Source organism: Linepithema humile, chromosome 4 (assembly GCF_040581485.1).
Source record: "Linepithema humile isolate Giens D197 chromosome 4, Lhum_UNIL_v1.0, whole genome shotgun sequence".
NCBI lineage: Eukaryota > Metazoa > Arthropoda > Insecta > Hymenoptera > Formicidae > Linepithema > Linepithema humile.
Window position 1 is genome coordinate 5,289,831 of NC_090131.1, and position 19,626 is coordinate 5,309,456.

Below are 19,626 nucleotides of genomic sequence, written 5' to 3' on the forward strand. Positions count from 1 at the left end.
GTTCCTAGGCACCGATGTGCCGCGCCGTGCGATAACTTCCGTCACCTCTCCGCCACCCTCCCTTCCCTCCCGTTCCCTCCCTGCCGTCCGCACGTCCGCTCTCTCCCTCCCGGCGGCGTATTTCCGTGCGCGCCGTGTGTACATGTGCGTGTGTGGCGGCCGCGCCGGGCTCTCGAGGTGAAAATACCGCCCTCTCCTTCTACCCAACCCCTCCGTATACGCGGAAGGTATACCGCTATCTCGCGCGAGTAAGCACGCGAAACAGGGAGGTGGACGAGAAAAAGAAGAAAGAGGAAGAAGAAAAGGAAAGCCAGCAGGACGAATAACACAGTGAGAGAAAGAAGAGCGAGAAAGCTGAAACGAGACGGTGCGGGCGGATTTGACACGGCGGAGCGCGGGCGCGAGCGAGAAGGACAGCGCGGGAGGCGATCTTGTCGCTGAGCGAAGGGAGAGGAGACAAGAGGAGCGAAATAGAGAGAGTGTGTGAGAGGCGCCCAGCCGTCATTTATCCCGATACAGCATGACCTCCAACAATTCGCAGAAGCTCCCCACGACGGACCGAGTGATCAAAAGTAAGCCAGCCGCAATAAGTAACGTCGCGCGAGCGCCGACAGCGAGCGATGATGATGCTCCGACGGACGCATGCTCTCACCCGGCCACGTGAATAACGTGCGACTCGTTCCGCGACGCGTGCGAGCGAGTGCTGCGGTGGGCGAATATGCATGCGTGCGGGCGTATGCGTAAATATGAGTGTGTGTATATCTCTGTGTGTGTATGTGTGTGCGGTTCGTGCGTGCGTGACCCCGCGGCTCCGTCTTCTCCGGTTGTCTCCGTCGGTAACATTGCCGTCGCTCGCCGCCTTCTCCCGTGTTTCTTTTTTTCCATTTTTTTTTTATTCCCGGAACCGCTTGCGTTGCCTTGCGACGCGACGGCGAGGTTTGGAACCGGCGTACTCCTGACGATATTTCTGATGGGTTTTATATTGCCGAAACGGGAAATTTCTGTATCTGATCTCTGTACCTGCATTCGGAGAAATGTTTTGCCGGTTTCAAGTCTCGTCGCGACGAGCTCATGCCGATACGTTCGGCGAGGAACGAAGTAGGCGCGTCAAAACACGCCGCGTGTTCGCACACGCGATTGATTTTCTGCCTGCCTGCTCGACAGCGCCATTGCTATCGACCTGGTCCGGCGATGCTTGCGTTCGGCAAGCGAGCTTCGCCGTTCTAAGCACAATAAAATCGTTGAATGATTTCTTCGTTCTTGCGAGAAAGATGGATTAACAAATCGTCTGTCGCGTTCGCGATTGGAAACCGAGTCACGCCTCCCAATCCGAATCCAGCGTTGCTGGTAACCTAACTTCGCAACCCTTGCTCGACGACCAACCACCCCCGCCATCTACCCCGGAGGTTTCGCCCCGGAGGTCGCGCCGCTCGGTTAGCCTCGTTTCCGCGGGGTCGAGGAACGCGATCGTCTCGAGGACGTGCGCGGTCCGCGCGCTCTCGCGAGGCCTCCTCTTCGCGCGCGATTCACTCGCTTCGAACAGCTGACGCGTCGTTATGGTACGCACTCCGCGTACACATACACATATAGCGCGGTTTAATGTGCGTGTGCCGCTGCAAAGACGCGGCACCGCCGTTAAAGAGGTGATGCTAAAACATCTTTGGAGTTGTGCATCTCAAAAGTTCGAATACAATTCGATACAGACAAAGGTACTTGTTGCATACTGCATGTAAACGCGATTGGTTTCTCGAAAATATTTGAGAGTCAGCGAAACGAATTTTATCCAGTCTACGCTACGGGAGAGATAGGGACCGGGAGGAGGGATATAGTAGTGTTCACTCGCAGAACAAACGCCGAAAATGCGACCGGTTTAGGACACACAGGTGTTACTTCGGATCGTTGACCTCTGCCGACTGGCGCTATCGTGTTTTCGCTCGGCGTTTTTCTTTTCTCTCTTCGTTTTTTTCATCCCCTTTTTTGCACGGTCTAATCGAATCGAATGCCGCATCTCCGCGTTCCGCTTCCGGCTTTTTACGAGCGCATAACGCTTCGATCGTCGATAGGCTTGTGTGTTGTACGTAAATGTAGGTCATGAAATTGACGAAATAAAAGCGCGCGCGCGGGCGAACGACTAAATATTTTAACACCGCCGGGGAAAATCTTTTCTGGCGTGGAGCACCGAACTTTACACAACTCGGCGCAGTATAAATATTGTCTAATCACTCGTTTGACTTGACGCTTTCAAACATAGTTGCGAGGATTTACATGATTTCTTTTTTACGCACGCGTTTATTTGCCGTGTCGCCGCTTTACGCGCAACCTTGTTTCGCGCGTAGTTCTGCTTCGAGTTTGTCTAAAATGTCGGCGGCTTAACCGAGATCGTAAAATTTAATAGCGTAATCCGATACTCGGAGCACCGGATAATCCGGCTCTAGTATATCGATTATGTAGTTAGAGATAGATATATATCAGAATACATTGCGGGAAGTTGCGTTGAACGCAACGAAACGAGGAGGATAGATTAGGTGTCTCGGAATAATCGAGAATCGATTAGAGAAGCGTACGATGAAAGAGACAAGCGGTGACGGCGAATGTAAATAGACCATTGCGGATCCGTGAAGCGTCGCGGTTGTTTATTTTTCTCTCGGATATCGGGAAAGGTTGAGAAACACTGCGCGATGTGTACATTAGAGAGAAGGTCGTTTTAATTCGTGCCATTTAATACGAGTATGCGAGAATCTCGAAATCATTTTACGCGCGCCATTGTAATTGGCTTACAAGAGGGGTGTAACTCCCGTTGCACAGCTAGCTCCTTTGTACGCGAACGCTCGCGGCTGCGTAAATAATGCTCCAAGGCCGTGACTTATTGTCGCGACGCGTAAATGTCGTAACTTTTGGCATGTCTCCAAGAATGCCGCGGTCTCCGGTAATCGATGATTTTTAATCGCCGCAACTCTCCGACGTCCTTTAACTATCTCTCCCATTCCGCGCGCTCTTTTCCGACGCGACAAAATCGTTATTCGTCAAGGATTTTTTCTCTTTGACTTTAGAGCGTACCGCGATGGCACGGAAATACGGCGAATACATTAGCATGATTTTCCGCTGTAAATGCACATGCTCGTGAGGAATGTTGTTTTATGGAACCGCGTTATAATCGTTGCGCCCGAACGTGCTAAATCACTGCTAAGAAATGATCTCCGAGCATGGCTTATCTCGGCCTTCCTTAATACACGAATAAATCGAGATCCGCCAATTGGTGCTTCGCTCCCCTCGGTATCCTTTCACGTAACTTCGGAACCATTCATCGTCCGAACGCGCGCGCGGCTCCCCTACGCTTTCCGTAATTTATTCCGCGAACGTATACTCGTAATTTCGATGTTTCACCGCGATGAGATGCGGGGATGTACGTAAAGTTAAAATTCAGCTCGGAGGATTTCAAGATGTTTGCGTTTGATATTATAAACCGCTTTGCTTTAACTCTCCTGAAGAGCGCGGCCTCGCATATGTAATGCAAAGCATTTTCGGAACGTTGCATAGTCTCTCTCTCTCTTTTCCTTTTCAAGGAAGAATTCTTTAAGGGGAATTCCGCGGCAACTGAAAATCAAATTACGTTTTGATTGTAATTCTTCGTAGTACTTATCCAAACGTTCTTGAAAGAAATGTTTCACCTAATTTTACATCGTCGAGCTAATCTCGTGAAACTACATCTTTACGATCAATAGCGGTAGTTCGATTAGAATGACACTCGTCAATTACAATCGATTGTTCAGAATGCTGTTGCGAACACGCCGTTGCCAAAAGTCGCGCGATTCTAGTCGCTGTGACGGACCGGCTCCTGGTTTCGGATTATTTTAAGAATCTGACGACACGAGGCGAGGCGCAGTACGGTACGGCGTCGCGTAGCGTCGCGTCGACCGCTGCGTCGTCAATTACGTCGGCCGCCGGCCTGGCCGGCAGCGAGCCGCTTTCTCGCGCGGGGACAATTACCGAATTTAAAAGGCATCGCGTTACGCCGCCGGCTCTCGCGTTACCGAGCTAATATTTTTACAGTCTAATTGCGTCCGTCGCACGCCGCGTCGTCGATTACGTACGCGCAACACACTGGCCCAACGATCGTCCCATTTTTTTGCGCCGCGGTAATTTATTCGCGAGACCGTGCTTCGCATGCTGAGATGTGTACACACTTCGATCGTCACGGTTCGATAGAAAAAAAAAAATTGTATAATCCTAAGTTATATATCATTGAAATAATATTCTACCTAGATGTTTATAAGAAAAACTTCAACACGAGTTTGATCAAAAATCGTCATTCTTCGCATTTAGTAAGAAATTATTTTTTAACAGGATTGCTTATTTCAGTAATGCCGTAAGCTGGGATTATGTCAAAAAATGATTACTCCGATAAATCAGTCGTAGAGAAGAAATAAAATCCTTGAATTTCACAGTCGGTCACAAAATTGTTTCGATCGATTCAATTGCTCACCAAACATCAGTATCATCTGATTAACAAAGCCCCTATTTGACGAAGAATTCGATTTTTTATTATCACGACTTTTTTGAAAGGCGCGTATTGATACGCTGATGTTTATAAGTGACGCGAATCGCCTGCGTCGACGTTTCTTTTGAACGGAGAAAAAAATAGCACGGCGCATCACGATATTCTTGACCCGATGCATTTTGATCGCATTAAATATGCGGATGGATAAACGCGCGTTTCTGCCGCGCCTGCCTATCGCAGCGTTTCTGTTTATCTTTGATAAATAATGGCGCGTTGCATTGCAACGAAGGATAAAAGTTCTCGCAGTAATGACTTCTCGAAGAATCTGTATTCAATATTTAATCTTAAGGTTTGTCGGTTTCCCAAGTAAAGTTTTCGTGTTCTAAAAGCGTACAATTCTTTAATTGTTTATACAAGACACTTTGAACTTTAATAACTATATTTAATCAATAGCTTTGATAAGATATTGAATTAGAAAAAATCAATTGCTTACATTTTTCTGGTAAGAGACACCGTGGACGAGATACTATCCGCGAGAAATTCCCGATGGACGATCGGTCGATATGCTCGTTAAAGTGAATTATGGGATGGTCTCATGGAATCATCTTTAATTGAAAAAAAAAATTGAAAAAAATGACTGGCGTAGGCTACTCTTATTTCACAGTGATTGCACCGTGTGCCATATATTGTGATACCGCGTATTACTCGCCGTTGACATCTCGATGGTCTGCATGTTATTTGCGTTTCTTTAATATCTCTGGCTTGTTAGCCATTATTCCGGATAGTGATTTGCATAAGTACATTCGAAGAATGTCTATACGAGCGTTTCAAATTGCCGACGTTTAAAACAAGAGTCTCAATTAAGTCCTCGGCGTATAATTAAACGGGATGCAACTCGGTGTGGTCGTTTCCCTTGAAATTACCTACTTTTGTCGAAAACACTCACTTTGACACTTATTTAAATTTCTCGTTTGCGTATTTTTAAATCAGAAAAGAATTTCGATAGAACGGCGTGCTATATATAAATTTTACTGTTAGCATAATTTTGACATTATCATATGAAAAAAAATATCATAAACGTGGATCTCAGATGACCTACGGCAAAATACTTAAAAATACAACACACTGATTATTCCAAAATTATTCCAAACGTTCCAAATAAGATGATGAAATATCTATTAGCTTTTTTCACGGCACTGGTGAATGAATTTCGTTGCAGCGCATTTATTTAGAAACGAATGACGCAAAGGTGTTGCGAGTATGCTTCAAGATCATTATCACGGCCGCGGATTTGCGAAATACGCCCGCGATGCCGCGGCTTATCTTGCACGCTTCGTAGGCGGCGTGCTCGTGCGAACGTCACGCCTGATTAGCGTCACGATACATGACACGCGCGTATAACTTTTTCCACTGCCACTCTGCAAATTCTTCGCAGTAAACACTGGAGTTTTTCTATCTTTTTTTTTTCTCGTATGTTTCTAGCATCGACGATCGCAAAATTGTTTTATCACGTTAGCGTTCGACACTCGCTAACTGAGGCGATTAGAAGTGTCAATTACAAATCACGTAATAGTTTAGAATTATCTATCTAAAAAATATTTTTTTGCTTACAGTTGGATATAAGATTCTTGGAACAATTCTATTGGCACGTACCAATGCTACTCGTTTTTCTGTGACATCGACATTTCAATTTCTACCGAACAGGCGGACCGATTCTCGGAGTCACGCTCTTTTAATTAAATATTCCCTCGTAAATTTTCGATGTCAAAGTATGGTCGATAACAGTTCCCACAATCCCTGGCACACGTCGTTCGGCGGTTAACGATAACGATATTGCCCTGTTTCATTCGAAGCTTTAGAAAATTCTATTTCGTGTAGAAATGGAGTCTATAGCCGGACGTTTACAGCACAAGCTTATGAATATTTAGAATATGGATATACCGTGCGCTGTCTGACCTAGGAAGGATTGTTACCTCTGTTTTCCTACATCTTGGTATCAGAAATAGCATCAAATTGCGTACAATTTTCTTATTTATTTCCTTTCATATAAATGTATCTTTCTATTTTCTTTCAAACTGACATTTGAATATAATATTATGCAAATGTTTTTTTTTTTAATACGTGTTATCAAATATTTTATTAATCTTATTGTTGATTATAAAATTGAAATATTTAGAATTAAAAATATTAATTGATGAAAATACCGGCAGTCTATAAAAAATTCATAGACAGAAGAAACAATTATTATGTTGTTTATAATTTTATAGTCTAATAATATGATCATATATTCTATTAAATGTATATTTACATTTTTAACTTTGAGTAAAATTGCACATAGACAGAGATAATATAAAATATCCACGTAATAAAATATGACGCAAAATTCTCTGAAAAATAATTGTTACCATTTGAAATGTATATATTATATATAATAATATATGAATATGTTGGAGAAAAAGTTTGTATTAGCTTGTACAAAAATTTGTGAGCCGAAATTCAAGTGGTACTCTTAAGTATCGTCAATCGGCGAAAGCTCAATATCGATTTCCGACTGTTCCAAAGAATCTGTCAGTAAAATCACAACCGACGGGTTCGGATACATCTTGTATCGCTCGCCGGGTCCCGCGCAACGCGGTGGCTCATCGTCGGCTCACGGCTGCTGGGTGGTGTGTAATAATAGACGCAAATTCTCTCTCTCTTTCTCTCTCTCTCTCTCTCTCTCTCTCTCTCTCTCTCTCTCTCTTTCATTTGGCCGGTCGGCCAACTACATTTGGCTCGGCCGCGGTCCACTGTTCGACTCCGTGGCGGGTCCGGCTGGTCGGTGGCGAAATTTTTGTTGACTTTACGAAAGAATAAATAAACAAGGAGCAAGCCCCGCTCGCTCGCCCGGGTCCCCTTTTTCACGACTATGCGTGTTCCGCGTGCGCGGTGCTCGTGCTCTCTCTCTCTCTCTTTCTCTCCTTTCGTCGTCGTCGTTAAAACGGTCGCGATGCTTGGCCGCCGGGAGTTTTATTTTCGTGGACGACGAATCAGCTGCTGAATCGCGCAACCGCCCTTCCGAGATTCTTTCTACGGTTAAGCGATATTCGCGGGGGAGAGAGGAAAATCAGAGCGGACAGAGAAGACTTAATCCCGAATTAATCCCGTATTGCCGTCTTTTATCAGTTTTATTTACGGCTATGTTAAACATACAATGAGACACGATGCCGCAACAGCGTTATCTTGACAAAATACCGTCGCGCAGTTTTGGTTCAAAAAATATTCTACAGTTCTTACCGTACCGTTGAGCGTATTAACATTTTCTCATCTGCTTACATTTTCAGACACTTTACGTGGCTTTTTTTAAAATTTTTTTTGTAAGTGTGACATGATCGAAACATGCGAAATAATATTCTTTTTAAGCATTTACAGATAAACTTTATCGGTGTTTCGGTTTTTCAGTTTTGCGTCGTAGTTTCGCGCCGAGAATTCTTGTTAGGCAACGAATTAGATACTGTCGCGTCTGGACGTCGGCGGACAGTCCATTACTGCATTTCATTACAATGAATACTTTGTGTTCCGCGACAAACATTTGCGGGCACAATAGCATTCTTTGTGGGAAACAGCAGCGGCACGCTGTAAACAAATTGTACGCAGTATGTCGCGGTGAAACGAGAGTGTATAAACTTCAATTTGCTAATACACGCCGTTTAGTTGCGCGTCGCGACAACGCGGATACGCAGAAATCTCGGCGAAATAATGTTTTTCACCGAAGTCCTAGAAAGTCTCGCCCTAGGAAGTCTTGTATCGCCCTCCCACGCGTCGCAATTGCAACGGATAAATGTGCTATACACTTTCTCTAATCCACTTGAAATTGATTTTAAAGTTATTTTTTAGCGATATATCGGGAAACCGTAATCTCAAGATTTATGGGATGAATATGCATTTAGAAGTGAGGAGGAAACTTTAGATGATCCACGGGATTAAGCGTTCGGTGTCCGTTTTCCCAATTAACCTTCGTAATTTCCCAGTGCAATTATACAACGAGTCTTAATGGCGTCCTCTTCGCTTCGAACGCTGCTGTTTGCTGAAGGCTCGATTGACATTTTCAGGGAACGAAAGATCGGCAGTGTGTTATGCATACACAAATAAATTGACGGTTTGGGATGAGCGGGCAGGAAATTAAAACCCTCAATTAGTGCAACCTTGTAACCTTGTCAGCGAGTTTCTCCTACGGAGATCGATACGGCTCCTACATATATATATACATATACAGCGGCAAGTGGCGCGTTCGCCTTGTCAGGTCTCGTTATTCGGTTATTTCGCCTCGAGAGAAAATAATTAGCTAACGCGAGGAGGGAAAAACCGCGCGGCGACGACATCCAATGGCACCGATATCTATAATTTCCTTGATTTTCTCTCGTCGCGACTCGCCTGATCGTTCTTTAAAACGCGCGGAGTTCGTGCTCGCAGTTCAGCAGAAGTGATCTCCGATCTCACGGAATAAATATCGCACGTGGAACGAGCGAGTCTCTCGGAGAAATTAGAACGTTCTGTATGCCGGAAATAAAGTTTTATATTTACGGTGATTAAATTGGATTCAGTGGGTTCAGCTCTACTCTCGCCGCGGCGAGCGAACTTTAATCCCGACTGCGACTCGGTTTTTCATCCGAGGCTTTAATGTTGCGGAACAGATTTTCTCTCTTTCTTTCTCTCTCTTTCTCTTTATCTCTCGAGGCGGGACGTGAAAGACGGTCCGCGAAGTTCGACTTTTCGCGGCGCGTTGTGCACGTGGTCGATGCCGGCTTACGACTGTTACGGAATTCTTCGACTTTTGCTCTGATTCGGATTTCCGGCCAAGGAGCGGCTGATCCGCGACCTCGCGCGAATCTCCCTCCGTGTGTAAAGGAAGGTCGTATCCTTCATTTAGCATATCGTCGCTCGCAACGAAACCAGGCCAGCCGGCGAACGCGAAGGGCGCACGAATTCATTACGTGGCCCGCTTTCCGAGTCGCGGAATATCTGATCGAAGGCGACCATCCGGCCGGGGCGGAATTATTTCCCGCTTTTTCCACTTGGCCTTCCTCACGGACGTTTGCACGGCTGGCTCTTAACCCGCTTTCACGATCCGCATTCGGCGCGTCTGGGGCGTGCATAACGGCGGCTCATTTGCATGTTCTGAACCGGAAGCGATTTGTTCACCGTCGTATTTCGCCTTCGAATGGAAGCGCGAAACTCCCCGGTCAATTTTACGATTCGAATATTTCATTGAGAAATATCTGAGTGAGAGGAAGTATATCGCTATGCCGGCAAATTTTATCGACAAATTTTACGTTGCTCCGATAATAAATCGCGTTAAATGAAAAAAAAAAAACGAAATACAACAGTCGCTTGTCTTTAATAACATTAATATAACGATGCAAGCGTTAATCGTGAACGAGTATAATCAGGAAAACGGACAAAACCGTTGCCAATTCGCTTGATGTATTCTACGCAAGCTCTTTTCGAAATTAGCTTCGTACAAATTAGCTTCGTGCTCGGTGCTTAAACGAGATACAGATGTCCGCCGATGGCGGGTCAATGGGTCTTGCGAGCAGGCGGGCGAGAGCCGGTTTCGATCTCGGTAATTATCGGAAAAGAGGTGGTGATGCACTTAAACGTTTCGAGAGAACGCTCCGGATTCATTCTCGTATCTCCCGCATTTTCGCGCATTACATCACTCCTCAACGTCGGATAAATAACGCGCCTGTTTACGTTTATACTTCATTCTTCGTCGGCGTTTGCCAGTCTGTAATATTGCGTCACGGCTTCGCGAATCACCGATGCGTGTAGACGCTAACGAACTAATTGTTTCGCGGCTATTTTCCCCGCTGCTCCTCGCTCCGGTATCTTTTATCTGTCTCTCTGATCACCTATTCTGTAGCGCGAGACAGCGGCAACGACAACGCTGTAATCGTGCGGCTTTTTCCCCGCGTCTCTAATTTTACTACGAAACGAACTCGAATCTCGCGATAGGCTTATCGCGACGAATAAATATACAAACGTTTTTATACTCCGTTGCGACATGTAAAAAAAAAAAAACAAGCAGTTTCCTGATGATAAAATAAAATAAGAGCAAACTCGATATGCTAATTACATCAGTGACGTACGAAAGCACTTTAAGATGAAATGCAAACTGTTTTTCTCGGCGAGCGACTTATCACGTGCAATGTCTTATGTAACATTTACACGCGAGTTTTTTTATCTTGTTACAACATATTTTTTTATCACAACGATTTTAAAGAAACAGCATTCAAATAGATATAAAATTCTCAGATTTAGAGATGAATATCGTGGTTATATTTTCGCAGTAGCAACTGAATAAACTCTTAAACTCGAACGACTTGTATTAAGAGCGCTTTCTTTCATTACACGAAACGCGGATAATCGTTCTTCCGCGTTCATGCATCAACAGGTGAACGATCGTCCTTAGCTCTCAGTAATGCGTGTCCTCTTCCGGGCAATGTCCTCGTACTTCTTTTGATAAGCACCCACCGGGAAACAAGGAGAAAACCCCTTTCCCGTCCCTTCCCCTTTCGTGGTCGGGCGAGATGACGGGATATCCGTGCCTTTGGAGGACGACAGAAGCACGGATGAGGGAGGCAGGGGTCGGGCGGATTGGGGGTGTCGAGAAGGAGACGAGAGAGAGAGACAGAGAGAACAAGAGCTGGCAGAGAGTGCAGTGGGAGAGAAAGAGAGGGAGATAGAACGAGAGAGACAGGCGGGGCCCGATCAATACCCACGGCCAACCCCGTAGTAACGCATAGATTACCTTATTCATACCATATCGCCGCGTGTCCACTGTTTTTTCTACAACCTGTATTTAATGAAGGCTCCGTCGGAAAAGAAAACTCGTTCAGAAGATTTGTGCGCGACCCTACTTACTGATCCTCTCGAGATCCCGCACTTGACCTTATCAGCCCGCGATTCCGGCTTTCCTCGAAAGCCGTACAAATACAGTATCGCAGTTAAAACTGGTATTTTAAAGCGTCGTTTATTTTTAAATTTTATTGCTTCGCACAATACCTATAAACGAAATTCCATTTGCCGTAAATTGTTATCGCTGAGGTTGTTTCAACGTGACGTCGCGCATCGGTGCTCGCGATAGTAGCGCAGCATAAATGCATCTCGCGTGCTGAAGCTTAACGGCACGGTCCGATCCGAGCAATTGAAATCCAATCCGAACCAAATTTATGATCATCATCAACAACGGACACATTCAATAAACAACGGGCGATTTAGCGGACCGACAAATAGTAAAACGCTGCGACATGTACAGTAATTCATTTTCATTTTCCTTATTCAGATGTCGAATTTGTAATTATGCAGACTTACTTATCGGATTATTGTCGAAATTTCTACAAAATATAGTGAAGCGAATCGATTTTAGGATTTTTTTAAGATTGTTCTATATTAAAATTTCGTAACATTGATCGTTCTTTTGATCAGAAATGTTTTTGGGTACATAATTGTGAATCTACATGAATATATTCTTATACGATTATGTACATATTTAAATAACGAACAAATAATTATATTTACTAGATAGGATATTGCAGTTTGCTCTATTCACCACAGATTTGCTTTAGTTAGGCATCACTGAATCGAAGTCTATTCATGCGCTTTAGTTTCGAAATTATGGATTTGCTTCGTCGCAATATACGAAACACAAACGCGAGATGAAACATTTTATGATGCAATCATAAATTATAAATAGCTGTGGATTATTCAAGTAATTGAATACGGATAATTATTAATAAATATTATAATGGAATTACAGTGAGGAAAAGTATAATGCACCGATACTTTTTTTAGTTACTGAAATGTTTATACCTACATGATGTGAATTATATTTAAACGGTTCGATAAAATGTTTTCTATAAAAATGAATGAATATCAATTGTTGCAAAGATATTGTTCAATAATCATGGTTTTTTTGTTTCATCAATGAACTCTGCATTTAAAACCGTACTTTGACAATTTGCTTTTTTGCAAAAAAACGATAATTGAATGATTGAATTTATTAACAAAATAAAAAATATTTTAACGTACATTGATACATTTATGTATATCAAATTATACGTGGAACATTACATTCTCACAATTTTTATTTTATTTTTTAAATGTTTGATTGCTAAGCTTAATATTTTACAGTTTATATATATTTCTAAAATCTATTATTCTATGATATATAAAAATGCTAAATGTATAATTTATAATTAAAAATGTATAATTTCTCAAATTTTGTAAGAGTTTATGATTTTTGAGAGTAATAAATCACATACATAACGTGTATAAAATTTAAAATTTTTTATTATAAAGATAGGTAACAAGTAATTATATGTTTTATTATTTATTTATAAACATACAGGTTGTAGATGAGAATATGATTGTCAAAATGCGGTTTTTAGCAATTATATGAAAGATGAAGAAAATAATAGCGAATAATATCAGCATTTCATATAATTATGCATTTTTATAATAGATTTACTCACTCATTCGTTGTACCTTAGCTAATACACTCTCAGGTGTATCTGGAAAAATAAATATACAACTTTAATTATTATAAATTATTATTTTATATATTTTATTTATATATTGATTATGACGTATTATTTAATTATTTCCATTTTGATTAAAACATAATTATACAATAAATTGCATATATAATTATTTAAAAATTTATTTGCATATTCAATTAATGTTTTAATAAATATTTAAAAAGATTTTAATAAATATTTAACAAATACATAACTGTCAATATGTTTGTGTTATAAATATGTATATATTTAAATAATAATGTAATAATTATACTCACCAGCTCAGGTATTGCTCCATTCACTGCAGATTTTGCCTCAGATTGCTTCGCATCAGCTGCATCGAAGAATCGATGAATACTAGAGATCCGCATTTATGTAGCTACATATGTGCACTGCTGAACGAAGGTTAACTCGCATACTTCACTATCGAAAATCACGGATTTACGTCACGAATTTCCGATACATAAAACGTAAACGCGAGGTAAAACGACTTAATGCCGCAACGCGTTTATATAAGTAGCCGATATTATCACCTTACATATTTAACGGAATTTCGACACTGTACACGCACTCGGAGCGAGCGAGATAAATAATGATTGTTTGGTGGTTGTAAAAAGATTCCTCGACAGCACAGCTACACACACAATACAATTTTTACCCGATATAATTCCGACAAGCTAAATATTCAACATGTTTGTCAAAAAATATACTGTGTTTTAATCATTGTGTATTGTAATTTGTACTCACTCGGGTTGTACCTAACCATTTTCATCTTGTTATGCTACCAGCGAATCGCTCTGAATCGTAAACATCCGCGGTAAACAATACATTCCGGTAATCGCCCGTTGCATTAATCGACACTTCCGATAGAAATTTACACTTCTCATATTTTTAATTGATAAAATTACTTAATTAATCGCAATTAATCGCGGAGTGTGTCTGTGTTCCGCGTTCGAAGAGGTAATGGAGACTGTAATGGCGGCCAATGGTAGCGCGTACAACTTCGATTGACAGTATTGCCACCGTAGAAATTTATCAATATTGATATTTTCGCCACTGGCGCGCCACTTTACAGTCGCCATGACAGTCTCTTTTACATCGCTTCGGATTGTATGTGGGTTCCTGAATAAATCGCGTAATTTACCAATTAAAAATACGAAAGAAATACGAATTTTTGTCGGGAGTGCTGCTTAAAGTAACGGGCGATCACCGGAATGTATTATTTACTGTGGACGTTCGCGATAAACGCCGCTTCGTCGCTGGATGCATCGAAGCCGATACAATCCGAGTGAGTACAGATTTCATTGTCACGGACACAATGTCTATATTGGCTCAGGTGGTTCAAAGCGTGTGTTCTCATGTTTACATTTCGCGCAATTTCGCGTATTACAGCAAGTTCGCGACATGAATCTATAATTTTCAGAAGTGAGGTTATGGATCGGCTTCCGACGGTTAGAAAGCATATTATCTGCAGCGAAGTTGAGCAAACTGCGATAATCTAGTTGGTGAATACACTTATTTGTTTCAATATGCGCGTAATTATGATATATATTACATTGCCAGTATTTCAAATATAAGAAATACATAAATATATGTATGTATAAGTCTTGCTATCTGAGCATCTTTTTTGTTGCTATTTTTTAATTATGAGCAATTTTTCTGACACATGGGAGCTTCTGTGATATTTCATAATCTCGCTATTTTTATTATTTTTATTGTCATCATAATTATGTCATCTTTGTATTTTTGTACGTAACCATTATTTCTCACGAAATAATATAAAAGGCATCTCGTTTTATGTCGCCGACTTGAATCGAATAAGAAATTTATAGTAAATCTTCCGACAGAATTAACTAAGTGGGAAAAGGTCGAGGTTATCCGTGGTAATCCGCAGAAGGAAACGTGTTATTTCTCCTTGTAGTAAAAGGGTTTACGCATCCCTGTGGGAAAGACGTCACGATCTTCATGCATCAGTGTGCGTTTTACATAAGATAAATAAAGCACCGTTGCGTCATAAGGATAGAGATTGCTGCGAGCAGGGCTAAACGCGAAGTATCAACGGAATTATGAGAAGTAAGAACATAGTAGTTTTGTTATCGTGATTAATGACGCGATTAACATTTTACTGTCGACTCCTTAGAACAAGAACTTTAAGTATAACTCTAACTTTTTATGATTTAATTTATCATAATTTTAGGAATATGAGGTAATATTAAATGCACTAAATATATTTAATATAAAATTTGTTGCAAGTTCTGTTTCTGCAAGAGTTTCATACACAATCTATTTTGATAGACTATAAAAGTTATACAAAAACATAGCAATTATCATATATTATCATGTTTTATCTTTTCTGCTTCAATAATTCACATATAAATAATGTTATCAAATTTATTCTTATATTTCTTGCATAACTTTGCATGAAGTCACTCGTAAACATAAATTATACGTGACACATATTTTATTTAATGTATGCGGCATAAATATATTATGAGGAATTTCGTAAAAAAATTTCATCATAATTCAACTTAAACAAGAAAAACAGAATTAAACTGCAATATTCGACGTCGGTTAGGTCAGTTAGGTTAGATTCTTCTTTTTTCTTGTACGTTATAATTCACTAACTAACATGTTACGTTAGTTTATCATGCGCAACAGTTTTAGGAATATGAATTGATAAGAAAGCCAAAGATGTATCGTTTTAAAGGGTCCTTCAGAACGACCCATCCTTCGGGATCTCGAGAACGTCTCGCTCTATTGACACTTCCTTGCCGGGAACGGGAGTTCGACGAACTCAAGTTTCCTGCATGCTCGGGGAAACTCGAGATTGCGTCCGTCCGGTCGTCCGCCATAAATTTTTCATTCGGTTCACTCGCAACTTCCACCGCTCGCGTCCATATTTCCTGGATCAATTCACCTTCCCCCGCTAAGTTCCCGTTACCGTGTCGTCGATGCGCTCGCGTTTACGCGCTTACACGATAAAAAGTTTACGATGCTCCCTTTGCATACAGCTCTCACATCGCTCTCTCGATACAACGATCCTTCGGGAGGTCGGGGATAATGGAAGCATCGTCCGTGACGACTATCGGCGATGTTATGTACATGTCATTTCACGATACTTTTGATTACTGAGGGAAAAAGCTTATGTACGAAACGTAGATATAAAGGAAATGTTGGAAATGTAGAAAAGTCGGTTTTCAAAGTATACATCTATTACATTTTTGCTGATGATCTTTCTTTTTATTTATATATTTGTGTTTATTATTTTATTTTATATATATCATTGCGATAATCATAATATATAAAGAGTATACAGAAAGCAGAACCGATCGATATTTATATTTTCTGTTTTACAATTCATTTTTATGTCACTGTGAACGTTACATACATACGTTTTGTATCGCGCCCACGCTGGGATAATCATTGAGGATAAATCCCTTTTATATTTATGCGCATCTACCGCTTTACACGAAAAATATCTTATGGATACGAATGTCTCAACCGTACGGTCGGGATATCATTATTTTAAAAGCTGCAAGATTTATTCTAATCTTATGTGGGTCGAAAGAGTGAATTAATAAGCTTGCAAAAGCTGTTTTGTAATTTTCGGCAACTATTAGAATTCGGAAATAATTCTATAACAAAGTTTTTATCTTGTATTATAAAATTCTGATTCGTGTGCATCCGTGATGAGATTGTGTCGGCAGTTGGATAATAGTTGAATAAGCATCCACATAACAACATCCGCCCTTTATTACGCGTTTTACCTCGCTCCTTGATCGTCCTTGGATACACCTTTGCTATAAATACGGGCGATCAATTTGTCTCTTAACGTGGAAAGGGCGTGCATCTCGCGCTCGCTCGCTCGCTCGCTCGCTCGCTCGTCCGCCCGCCTGCTTGCTTAGTAGTGCCGGAGACTACCGTTCCTTACTCTCTTGCCCTCCGCGCGTTCTTTTCTTCCATTCTGCCTGCTGCACGAGTAGCTCGTACGAGAGCGGCCTCGAGGACCACTCTCGCGTTTTCCCCACGCCCTCTCCCTCGAGTGCAGGCTATTTTTCTTTATTGCACAGCCGGGCCTTCGCATCTTAGTTACGTGTCACTGCCCCCGCAACGACCACGAGCGTCGGTTCCGACAGGTCTCCTCGGGATAACGTCTCGCTCGGGCACCTTCGATTCCTATTATAGTAGGAATGCGATCGACATTGTCAGATTATATTCACATTTTCATTATTTATTTCTATCGGTTTTCCGAGACGATAAAGTTTGAAATTGTTATTACGCTTTTCCATTAACTCTTTCTCTTTCTCAATTCCCGAAGTACAGCTAATTTGATTCTAGCGAAAATAAATTCCGACCACCGCGGTATCGAACATCGATGCTAATTATCATCGCAGCGTGCACACGGAGACGATTATTTTGCGAAATGGAAACACGTGCGCGCTGAATTGGAATAGGTATTATCCCGAAATATAGCTAATCTGACTGTGTAATGAAAACAAAATTTGACTGTCTCGGGCGTCGATGCCAATCATCGTCTACGCGCCGTACACGTGAAGACGATTATTTTGCGAAATGGAAACGCGCGTGGAATCGTAATAGTTATTACGACTCAGACGGCATTACGCCGTCATATGATCGCGCGAGCGAGCACACGTGTGCATAATGCACGACGGCTTCGCGGAAATGCACACCAAATGTTACCAAATGTTCATTGGTTGAATTAGCACTTTTATTGCCCGGATTTTTTTTCGTCCTCAAGGATGTCGAATTTTAGTGGAAAAACATCCTGTGTTTCGGCGAACGCCTGAGTTTTCCTGCGTCAATAAATTCTATTTGTAATTAAAAAGTTCGGAGATATGATGCATATAAAATGGACTGACCTACGTCAATATAAGTTTATTCACAAAGATTATTTCATCTTAATATGTTTAATACATGTGTGTGTGTGTGTGTGTGTGTGAAGATAATTTCTAAATTTATTTTTTAAAACCATTCAATTTGAATAAATTAATAAAAATTTATTACAAACAGTTGTAATATGTGCGTATTGATAGTGTGTATTCATAGTAATTCAATGTTTCAAGTGAGTTACATGTTTTAGAGTGCAGTTTCACAATTTTTATATTGAATATACGATATGACAAAACATTATATATTGATGCAAAAATCATATTTGCCAAGATAGAAATGGTTGGCACGCGTCTAAAATGGAGCACTATTTATTGAACTTTATTAGATAAATGTACCGCTCGGGAGAATGTTGAGTAACACACATTTACTTCGAAAACTCGCATTTTTTCCGTTGTTATCGTCATATTAATCCCCCTTTCATACGTCCGACGGTGAAAGGTCACCGCTCAATTTACACGAAAGTGTCGCACCCTTGCCAAGTTCGGTTTCGGAGAGGAAACGTCACGAAAATTGAATTGGCTCCCTCCCCTCTCCCCGGCACCGGTCCACGTTTCGCCATTTCCGACGTTTCCTCGTGTCCAGACGGATTAATGCCTCGGAAAATCGAGGATCCGCGCCTGAGAAAACCGGATATCCCCGCGTCATCTTTAGGCGACTCACCTCTCGCTCTTTCGGCGTTATCTTCTATTCGATATTGAGGCGTTTTCGCGAACCCATCGCGACAATTCGCACTTGTATTTGTTAGAAAATTCCAGACACGTTTCGCAAGATTTCAGAAATAAGTAAGAATATTAATATTTTTAAAATACTAACGTATAATATAATTAATAATCACAGAGATATCAATGTGTGTGTTACAACGTTAAATTCATCATCCAGATATTTTTAATATATAGTATCTCATTAGCATACAAAGCTCTGCGTCTCGTGACGATCTACGTGTAACTTGATACACACGATCGCGGAAATAGCGGTGCGCATGTTGATCGAGGAAGAAGGCCCGAAGACTAAATTATTTTTCGTTCTTGCGAGCCACGTGATTAATCATCCTCATGCTGAGAACAGGAGGGGGGGGGAAGAAAGGGGGGAGAGAGGGAGGAGGGAAGAAACGAGACGAGCTTTCTAAATCGACGTTTCGGCTCCGGTGACCCGGAATAAGAAGGCCCCCGCACCGGTAATCCGCATCGGAATGTCCTTCGATCGATCGGCCGCGGTACTCGATCACCGGGCGCGATTCCGGCTGCTCCTGCTATCCGACCCCAGTCGACCCACGATGGTCGACTAAGCCGCGGCGAACGGAATGGTTCTTCATCCTGCGACGTTGTACGCGTTCCGTCACCGATCGATACCCTCGCGCCAGCGTACTGGGAGAAGACGTCCCGTCTCTCTCGCTCCTTCCCCTTTAAGCTCGTGTCACGCGGGCGAAACACCGCCGCTGCAGTGCGAAATTGCTCGTGGACCGGATTAAGCCTGTGCTTACCGGCCCATCTGTTATCCGCGTCTCTGCTTTTAAGCGTATGCGTTTACAGAGGATGCCGTGAAATTTGCGCAAATTTCACGTGATGAGATTTTTTAATTACTGGGAAATATTAATCTCGGCGTGCCTTTGATCGGAATTTGCTTCTTTTTTTTATATTTTTTATTGTTTTAAATTTTATG

General features: G+C 41.8%; 1 protein-coding gene across 2 annotated transcripts in view; it reads left to right on the forward strand.

Moving 5' to 3' along the window:
• The first annotated feature begins 198 nt into the window (after positions 1-198).
• Positions 199-19,626, forward strand: part of LOC105671886 (serine/threonine-protein phosphatase 2B catalytic subunit 2) — a 118,058-nt gene continuing 98,630 nt past the window's right edge. Inside the window, exon 1 of one of the 2 annotated variants that reach the window (XM_012366407.2) lies at positions 199-572. In XM_012366407.2, the coding sequence (XP_012221830.1) occupies positions 521-572 (52 nt within the window). In that variant the 5' untranslated portion in view covers positions 199-520. Of the gene's footprint in view, positions 573-14,172; positions 14,345-19,626 lie in introns of those variants that run through there. The other variant, XM_012366408.2, reaches the window with a different exon arrangement.